The 10,577-nt window shown below is 47.7% G+C and overlaps 1 protein-coding gene across 1 annotated transcript in view; it reads left to right on the top strand.

The window, feature by feature from the left end:
* The window catches only part of GDPD4 (glycerophosphodiester phosphodiesterase domain containing 4), a 58,247-nt gene that overhangs the window by 8,985 nt on the left and 38,685 nt on the right, over positions 1-10,577 (top strand). Inside the window, exon 5 of the mRNA XM_019525612.1 lies at positions 8,964-9,023. Coding sequence (XP_019381157.1) covers positions 8,964-9,023 — 60 coding nt within the window. The remainder of the gene's footprint in view (positions 1-8,963; positions 9,024-10,577) is intronic.

The raw sequence follows: 10,577 nt of genomic DNA, 5'->3' as shown, positions 1-10,577 counted from the left end.
ATATATATATATATATATATATATATATATATAGTAGTGTTTCATTTTAATCACAGAAAAATGTGGGTTCTGGGTTACCTTTTTAATCCAAAAATTGGGGATTTTTTTTTAGCAGAGAAAACTAGGATCCCTCCTAACCACAAACTTTCCCATCCCCTCTTCTGCCTCGTGCCGCACTACAAATTTAAGGAATGATGGCCCACCACTTCACAAACTGCCCCCCCTGAAATTTATGGCCACAGTGCCAAAAATCACAAGGCCATCACCTTCCAACATTACATGAGTTTTCCTCTGATCTCCTGAGATTTTCCTCCATTGCAGGGGGGCAGCTTTACAGACCTGCCACTCTTGAGAGATTGCTGCTCATTATTCCCCTGAGATTTCTCCCTTTTTTGCCAAAAAAAAGCCACCTTCTGGATCCAGAACCAAAACCCAAGAAGTTGTTTGAGTTTGCGTTTGATCTGCTCAGGTCCCTTCCGACCCTAGAAACTATGAAACTATGAGTTCCAGAGATCAAAGCCTGAACTGATTCCCTGTACTGTGCACCCCCCTCTCTCCACCAATTAATTCCAGGGATCTGGGTCTGAGGTTAGCTTGGACTTGGACTTGATGCTCTGCACTGTTTTTATTGCATTGTTTCCTTAGGCAGCAGCTTATTTATTGGATGAATACCCTGTGTTGTGGTGAGGACAAATATATGAAACACTCTGACAGACAAGGCTCTTTGGGTGAATCTGATATCTTTTATTAGACCAACTTAAATAGATGAAAAACAATTATTAAGCAAGCTTTCAGGTTCAAAAACCCAACCCCTCGCTTGCTTAATAATTGTTTTCCATCTATTTATTTTGGTCTAATAAAAGATATCAGATTCACCCAAAGAGCCTTGCCTGCCTGCGTCCTTAGACCAACATGGCTACAGCCTGCACCCCTGAAACACTCTGAGGCTTTCAGACATTACAGTGATGGGGCCACAGAAATCCCCGGCAATTTAAGATGTGCTGGGAACTGTTGATGTGTAGGAGATGTTCATTTGCCCCTTGAGCAGCCCAGGAAGCCTCTAAGGCAGTCAAGGAGGAGGAAGGCTGGTTTCTGTTGCTTTACAGAAGGTGTCACGAAGCAGCAAACTCTTTCTATTGTTGCATGCCCCATGTGCTGCAAAACCGCGTCACTCTGTCTCATTTGGTGCTGTGTCTTCGTGCATCTATTTGAGGAGCAGTGGGTGTTGGGAGGCACAAGGCCCTGAGTTGTCATTGCTGCTTTCTAAATGGGATTAAGTTAAGAAGGAAATGAGAGCATGGAAAATAATCAAGGGAGGGGAAAAAACACAGGCACACATACCACATATACCACTGCCCTTTCAGAGCCCCTGGTGGGTGGCGTCTGGTGGAGGGACAAAAGACAGCTGTCAGCATCTTATCCCTGCAAGTGAGAGACCTGACTCCCTCTGATAAGCCCAGGATTGCTTCAACGGAGCTCAATCCTCATGGAAGCTATTATCGCTGACTTTCTCCCAAGCTTTTTCAGCCCTAACCCTCTTTTTGAAAGGGGTTCATCTCCTCCCCTCCACTTCGTGAACTGGTTTTCAAAGCCTGAAACAGAGCAGTCCCTGTGGGGTTTAAATAGCCAATGGGGTTAATTCAATGACAGGTTCCTTTGAGTTTGTGACAGCTCCATAGATGAGCGCTCTAAAGACGCGGGGAAGGATTAGACCGGCAGTATCAAAGATATGGTCCTGGTCCGTCCGCAGATTTGATGTGGTCTGTCTCTGCTGAGTAGGCGGGTGGTTCTTTTCTATTAATTTTGGTCTTAACTGAGATAGTTGTCACAACCCCTAATGCAACTGCAGCTATGTAATAAAGTGCTTTATGCTACTAGCGCATAGTTCCTGTATAAGAGTGATTCCTGCCTAAGATTGATCCCAGTGCTATTGTGATGTGTGCACTGCGGGGCTTGTACTGCTTTGGCCATACTGGTTCAGTTTGTCTATAAGATGCTGCTCTGCCTCGTCTGCTGACTGACTTCCAACTACTATGGATAACCTCCTATCTCCGGTATAGTTGAGTCAAGGCAGCTTTACTGTGTGGACACATTGAGATGGGTCCATGCGTAGAGGCAGCTACTGGCCTTCAAAACAGGCTGTGAATGACGGCGACACAGCGCTGTGACCATGCAGCCTGCTTGTTGTATGCATGGCATCTCAGAGGGTGACTCCGTTGGCTTCTCTTTTAGTAACTCAGGCCTTATCAACCTCTTTTTCCAAGAAGACGTTCGAAGAGGGAACTGGTTAACCGTGCCTGAGTCATTTAGAGGGAAATGTGGGTTGTTTTTTTTTTAATCAAGCCTTTGAAATGCTCCATTACTGGGGCTTTGTTGGAACATGGTTCACTCAAATATCATCTCCTTGGAAAAAGAGACCTCTGTAAAAGAGTCTGTCTCTCTCACAGCTCTTTGTCCAAGACGAGGAAGATATGACATTTTGCAGTTTCTAAGGATGATCTAAGCTGAAAGAAACCACCAGTTTCTCTTTATCTAGCACAAAAAAATCAAGGAGGGTTGACTGATTTTTCTCCACCCTCATCAGGTCACCTTTAAGCCATGAGGCTGACCTTCTGTGCATGGGAGAGACTAGGCCTTAGGTCTGCCATCTCTGTAGGAATGTGGTTGGACATCGGTATAGCCTGTGGGGTGGCACAAGACAGTTGGGTTCGAAGGTGTAGGACACAAACAGTGATGCATGTGATAGCCATTTTGACCCCCCAGTAATGCCACATACTAAACTCTCAAGGCTGACCCGTACTCCTGAGCTTAGTGAGACCTGCAGGGACAGCAGTGAGGGAGGAGGAAGAACATATGGCCAGTGATAGAAATGACTGGGTTGGGACTCTTTGCTCAAAGCCAATTCTGCTGGGTCTTCCCTAACTAGGTACTCCTGCTTTCACCTGCTTTACACCCCTTCGGATGTAACATGGGTGAAATCGTGGTCCAGGTCAAAGCAGCATTGGTTTAGTTGTGCTGGATTGTAGGCTGGATGTAGAGGAACCTGCTTGGAGATTTAGGGGTGGGGTTTTTTTCCACAGAAACCTATGTAGAGACTGGGAGGAGACTGTCTTCCAGGTCCAGTTGCACATGGGGGCCTGGATCACGGGACAGTGTTGCAGAAAAATCAAACATTCCTCTGGCAAAGAACCTGTGCTCCAAAAAGGGGGTTATCAGGATGCCAGACAACAAGGCCCTAATTCTTTCACTCAGGGATCTTGCATACAACCGGCTAATCCAGCCATCCAGAACCACCTATCCCCTGCCATGTTGCTGGTGCTCTGTTATATATGATGGAGAAACTGGAACACAGGGAAGATGAAACTTGAATGAACATGATGAGTCTCTGGGATGATAGGGGGAGAATCCAGGAGTTCAGCTTTCTACATCCTGCCTGTAGTTTCTACATCACCCTCTCTCCCATATATCAGGAGCCACTTCTGGCTTCCCTAGTAAATACCATTTCTTTTGCGTACAACACACAGCCTTTTAAAAAAAATGCTGCTAAAACTGGGATGTGTATTATATATAAGGAAATATGGTGAGTGCAGTTTCTGCCCTTACTGTGCAAAAGCCAAACTAAAACTTGCATGTAATCCCCAGGGACTAGAACAATGGAAGATCTTTTTACTTTATTCTGTCTTTCAAATCCAGCATTGGTTCTATGCTGGGGTGCACTGTATGCAAGAAAATATGGTATCATCATTGCATTGTTGCTTTTATTTCCATTATCTCAGTGCCTGGTGCCCTGAGTCATGTTCCAGGCCATCAGCACACTGGGTGCTGTACACGCGATTGGGCTGTGTCTGGTAGAGGCGGTACGTGGTGTTTTGGCAGTCAGATAACCTGCACTGTTCCCCTACCAGCATCTGTCCTACTTGCGAACGGCTTCTAGTTCAACATGCTGATCAGTCTGTGGAGGGATTTAATAGCTTTCAGGGCCAGCAAAGATCTGGGCTGGCTTCCCGTGCATCACAGGCTGTAGAATTTCATTGTTTCATCCAGGACCACTATTTCTAGCCCAGCGATTTTTGGTTGACCAATAGCTCTTTGAGTTGGTCTCATAGATTTCATAGACATTAGGGCTGGAAGGGACCTCAGGAGATCATCAAGTCCAGGCCCCTGACCCAAGGGCAGGAAGTTGGCTAGGGTCAAAGGATCCCAGCAAGATAGGCATCCAAACGTCTCTTAAAGGAGTCCAGATTAGGTGCTTGCACCACCTCCGGCGGCAGTCTGTTCCAGGCCTTGGGGGCTTGGACAGTAAAGAAGTTTTTCCTTATGTCCAGCCTGAAATGCCCTTGGAGGAGTTTGTGACTGTTTGACCTCGTCATCCCTTGGGGTGCTCTGGTGAACAGGCGGTCCCCTAGATCCTGATGCACACCCCTGATGTACTTATAGGCTGCCACCAAGTCCCCCTGAGCCCATGCTTTTCCAGGCTGAAGAGTTGCATGGCTCTCAGCTTCTCATCATAAGGCCTGTTCTCCTGCCCTCTGATCATGCGTGTGGCTCTCCTCTGCACTCTTCTGAGCTTCTCCACATCCTTTTTAAATTGTAGAGCCCAGAATTAGATGCAATACTGCAGCTGCGGCCTCACCAAGGCCGAGTGCAGCGGGAGGATGACATCCTGGGACTTGCTTGAAAAGCATCTATGGATGCAAGCCAGCTTTTTGCTCACTTTACTAGCTGCGGCATCGCATTGGTGGCTCATATTCATCTTGTGGTCAATCATGACCCCCAAGTCTCTTTCAGCCATGGTGCTAGCAAACGTAGCACTGCCGAGCCTATAAGCATGTGGTGGGTTTTTCTTCCCAAGGTGGAATACCTTGCATTTTTTGGTGTTGAACACCATTAGGTTTTCATCTGCCCACTTTCTGAGCCTGTCAAGGTCAGCCTGGTAACCATCCTGTCCGCGAGTGTGGACGTTTTACCCCAAAGTTTGGTGTCATTGGCAAACTTGGCCAGTCCGCTTCTGATACCAATGTCCACATTATGTCTATGCAATCTCTTCAGCAATCCCAAGACCACTGCTGAGAAACAAGCCCCATCCCTTTGCACCTGGGCTGTATGTGTCACATGCTGACAAAACGCTGTGTGGTTGTTGTTAGAGCAGTACTGGAAACACCCAGCAGCATGCACGAGGGGCATGCCTCCTAGGGCTGAGAGCCCCACACTGGTCCTGGGCATGCTCCAAAGAATAACTGCCTTGCATTTTTTCACTTTGTGGGGCAGGTGGAAGGGGTGGGGGCTAATTGTGGCAGCAGGCTTAGGGTCATCATGGCCTACAGCAGGCTCAGGGCAGCCCACCCTTGCCAAGGCTGACAATCTTTTAAAAGATCACTCCTGGGAAGGAAGACCTCACCAAACCACATCAGCCGTCATTGGTTATTGCCTCCCCTGATGAGGAGCAGAGTGTTGATGCCAGCTTGAACTTTGCTCATCTGGGGTCCCATGACCTCTGCCTTGGGAAAGGCCTGGAGGCCTCGATGCTGGGGCCATGTTGGAGGGGGTTCCCAGCGTCCCACTGGCCCTCAATCAGCATCCAGTAAGGATGCAACCAGTCTAGTTTCCTTCCAGTACCCCATGTTTCCTTGTGGTAGCTGAGACCAGAGCACACTGACCCCCTTGTTTGAAAGGAACAGTTCAGTAGCCATGAGAAGCCAGCTTTTAGCAGCACTGGTTGTGTTAGCAAACGCTGCCTCTTCTCCCTTAATGATGAGACCAAGCCATAGACCCCAGCCCTTCTCCTGGCTTCCTTATTCTGAATCACTCAAGCAGACTTTCCCCTTCCCACTAGTCCCCCTTTAGCCAACTGAAGCTTTGCACAAGTACAAAGCCTTCATTGTCTAAGCAGAGATCCTCTCCATCTGCACCCATCAGGGTGGTTGTTTTCAGTCCTCCTGCTTCAACAGCCCTCCTTTCCAAAAACAAGTGTCTTACCCCTTAGCAGCAAAGAGGTTGGGAGACATTGCATTGAAGGGAGAGAAGAGACATGCTCTTCCTCAGTGATACAAAAGGCGACAGAGAATTTTCCTCTGAACGGTGCAGCCCCTTGTAACCAAAGGGCTCTGGGGGTGTAACCCAATGCAGTGCAGCGGGGCTAGATGTTTCAACGACCAGGGGGACTGAGTCTATTAATTCCTCCCCTAGCTAGTGGATGAAGTCCTTTTGGCTACGGCAGGATTCATGTCTTTAGAGCCCTCTGTAAAGTCCCATCCCCTGTGTTAGCATGGGTTACAGAGATGCAGGGAGTCTTCAGAAACCCATGGTTTCAGCTAAATAGCCACATAAGAGAAAATATAGCCCATATAGGGCCATGACTGACTTTCACTTAATAGAGACTTGCAGTCAGTCATGCACTGGGCTCAAATAGGATTCTACCAGCCTGCAAGTATCCCACCGCAGAACTGACTGACAGGAAGAAAACAGCAGTGCAAAAGTCTGGTTGGGGACAGTTCAGTCAGCTGCTGTCTCAATGGGAGATATGTGAGCTTCTGCAACGTTGCCACTGAACTAAATGGGCAACTGGACATCAATAGAGCTGCAACTATTTGCATCAGGCCTGAATTTGGCCCAAAACTTTTGAATTTGTTAGATAAATCCTGCCCTGATGTATACCTCCAGTAATCCCAAGAGATACTGGGATGAGCGTCAAATTAAAGCTTGGAGGCAGTTGGGACTGACCATCCCAGCACGTCGCCATTTTCTACAATGGGATTATCTGCACGTCAGGCTAATGAGTTCAGCCTTTGTGAGGGTAGCAGTGAATGAGTGGTGTGCAGGTAGGGGAGTCTTTTAGGTTTGTACTCGTAGTATCGATAAGGTCACCGCGGAAGATGCTTTTATATATTTTGTTAGTACAGATGTAGCTGGGGCTTCATAGCCATAGCTGTAGCCATAGCCATATACCAGATGTGCATGTATGATAGCAGAGGACGGTGCATTGATGTCAAAAGGTGGCCTTTCTCTAGACGCCTCCCAAGCTAGCTGTGGGGGAGGCCACGGAGACAAATCTTTGTCAGTGGAATGGCACAGAGACATTAGAGTACCAGTGGGTGGGTTTTGAGGAACAATTTATGGAGAAGGAAGACAGGGCTTAGAAGGCTATTGCTGTGGGGGCTGTTCGGCTCTTCAGGGGAGTGTAAAAAGTGGCACAGAAAGGGTGATTAGCTAGGCTGGAGTCCAGGAAGCATAACAGGTATGCGGGATGTGCAATAGTACAAGAGCCCAGCGTTGCTTTGTCTCCAGCAATGACTGCTGACTGTGTCCCTCCTACAGGACAGTAGTTTTGCCCTTGGAGCATGAAACCTGACTTATCCTTCTCTTTGCCCGCATACGTACAGGTGCTGGTGTTAGTCATAAACACGTGCTGTTCCTAGATGCACTACCCTGGAGTGATAGATGCAGATATTTTACCCCTAGGAGGCAGATGCATGGCTCTATGAGGCTAAGCCAAGGTTGTGACTGCTTGGCAATGCCCAGGTATTTGCAACTTTGCTTATGGGAGAACAGAGCTCCTGGATGAAGTTATTGGGCAATAGCTTCATTCTCTGTGGTGCGTCATTACAAACCAAGGCCAGGATTTGACTAAAGGATGGTCATGTTTCAATGAGTGCTTCAGTCCCTACTTTGGATTTTCCACTGAGTTTCTCTCTCTTACTCCTCTTACTGATAGCACCTGCATGCAAGATCTCTCCCTTGGCTAAATATAACTCCTAATCAGCACCAGCCTGGAAGCAGAGCGTGCTTTAATTGGATCATAAGCGACCCATGTTGCCTCACTGTAGGTGAAGTACTGGGGGAGGGGAGCACCTAGCTCCTGTAAGCTACTGCCCCGTAAACTTTGCATCCAGGTGGAGCTAGCACTGGCCTTGCATAGGACAGCCAAAGATAGGACCCCTCCCCATCTCTGCTGTAGGGGATGCACAAGGGAAGGAGGAGGCATGCACCACACAGGGTGTAGATATGCATGGGAGTGGGGGAGGATACCTGAGAACAATTGCCCCAGACCACCAGTTGCATACTATATCCCTCCTTTGCCCCCCACCCCCCCAAGGATATGCTTCCTTCAGGAGGTGTTTCCCTTATCCCTGACTCCGTCCTGCCGTGGCTTAAGGTTCCCCACCACAAATGAAATTGTACTAGGGCTACCTTAGCCATCTGTACCATGCCTGAATCCTAATAGCACAAAAGGGTACTAGAGGTGTCTCTTTGTTACTTATCTCATTGGGCTGTGAGTTCTTCCTCGAAAGACAGCAGAGCCTCATGCCCTTGGGATCTACCTTGCACTTGCTTTCTGGGCCCCAGTTATGGGGTTTAAACACAGCTCACAGAATGTGCTGTACCAGCCTCGCCTGGCCAAGACGCTCTCTCTTAGAGGTGCCTTCTTTCTGCCATGCCCCTGCTTTGCATTTGCTTGGTTGAATGCACTGTTTGCATTTCTTATCCTTGGGCAGTGACTTAACGTAGAGATCTGCTGCATTGGTGACATGCCTCTAGCCTTCCAGGTGGAAAAGCAATAGGGCATAGGACTTGTGTGTTAAGGATAAAAAGAAGGAAGAGCTGCATTCATGTTGTTCTTGTTTCTGACAGATGTTGATGCAGTTCACAGATGGTTGCTCATTCCCCCTTTTCCATTAAATTGTCTCCCCAAAACTCACGTAAGCAGTACTTGCTACTCCCCTGACCAGGGATTGTAGTTGCTGGGGGTCGCACAAACATATGGTTAAACTGGGAGACCTCTGGAGGAAGGGCTTCCTGGGCAGTACGGGCTTGGTAATGCTTGATTCAAAATGTGCCGTGCAGTATAATTCCACACCCGTCTTCAGAGACATATGGTCTTGAGAACAGATGTCACCAGAGAGCATTTAACCGGGTTTTTATGGGATGAAACACTTGCAAATGTACGTGTTGGTTTGATTTCACAGGTCCTAGCAATGTGTTTGCTGTCGGAAGGCCAGCAGTTGTACCTGCACTGGAGTCACAAGGTGGGAAGAGTTGAGTCATTTGGGCAATTCTAAATCCTCGCTTTGACACAGTTAGATCACGTCAGTGCTGTTTCCCTGCACAAAGACCCAAATAGCCGTCTTCTGGGTGACGTGACCATCCTTCTCAGTTAAGAAATTTGAACAGAAGCAACCACATCTGTGTTTGTGTGTGTGGGGGAGAGAGAGAGAGAGAGAGAGAGAGTGCAAATCAAATAGCTGACCTCTCTGCGGACAGAAGGTGAGGTTTTCTAAAGCACAGTGACTTGTGCTCCCAAAACCTTTTGGTGCTTTAGAGAATCTGGACTAGACTTGCCAAGGAGGTGGTGCAGTCCCCAACCTTGGAAGTCTTCAGGAGGAGACTGGACAGACACCAGAGCAGGGGGGTTGGACTCGATGATCTTTCGAGGTCCCTTCCAGCCCTTCATTTCTATGATTCTGTGATCCCACCCAAGTTCCTTAAATGCATAGAGGCACGGTACATGCAAAACCAGTTTCAAATATCCTCCACTGCCAAGGCCGCTCTGGATTTCATCTTCAGACACACCCTTCACCTAAGCTTATGCGAGAACGTAAAATGGATCCAGACCCTACACTGATTAGACAGATGATTGTGTCACTTGAATTTCTCCCTCATTTAACATATATAATTCTATTATTCCCTTTCAATGCTGAAAATACAAAAGGCATCTAGTTTTTTGTGGAAGTCATTTGACGGCGGATGCCTGAACTGCTTAAGGAATTGGGGATTGGCTGTGAAGCCTGTGACTGGCACACTAGCTGACACATTCAGCCCAGATGGGTAATGTTTGAAAGTCCTTCCTATCAATGGCTCTTTAGTGCTGTATGCAGAATGGGTTGGGCTCCTACTGCCATTGATAGCTGAACTTGTTTCTCAGTACAAGGGACGTGCATTGATAACAGCCTGCCAACATCATTGGCTCCTTTGGTTGCAACTGGTGCAAATAAGTTAAAGAAAGAGGTTGGGCTACTTCTGGTTGTGACTGGCAGGACCTTTTGTCCGTAAGTTTGAACATAGGATCATAGGGCAGGAAGGGTCTTCCTGAAGTCATCTAGTCCAGCCCCCTCCTTAAGCCAGGATTATCTCTGACTAAACCATCCCGCCAAGTCTCTGTCCAACCTGCTCTTGAAAACTTCCAAGGATGGCTATTCCACAACTTTTCTAGGTAGCCCGTTCCAATCCTTGACCACCTCAGAAAGTTCCTCCTAATCTCCAGCCTAAATTTCCCCCGCTGAAGCTTGAGGCCATTGCTCCTAGTCCCATCCCCTATGGCCACTGCTACATCTTATCTGTAATAGCCCTTCATGTATTTGAAGGCTGTTATCAAATCCTTCCCCAGTTCTCTCTGCTCCAGACTATTAAATACCCCTACTTCTTTCAGCCTTCCCTCGTAGTTCATGCTTCCCAGGCCCCTAATCATTTTTGTTGTTCTGTGAACATGCAAAAAATCAGTGATGAATTTGTTCCTGGAATAGCCTTTAAAAATTGTGAGGCAGCTGACTATATTTCTTGCGGGGCGGGGGGGGGGGGGGGGG

The sequence above is a fragment of the Gavialis gangeticus genome, unplaced genomic scaffold, assembly GCF_001723915.1.
Source record: "Gavialis gangeticus isolate Ggan-Ray unplaced genomic scaffold, GavGan_comp1, whole genome shotgun sequence".
NCBI lineage: Eukaryota > Metazoa > Chordata > Crocodylia > Gavialidae > Gavialis > Gavialis gangeticus.
This window is presented reverse-complemented; position numbering and strand designations above follow the sequence as displayed.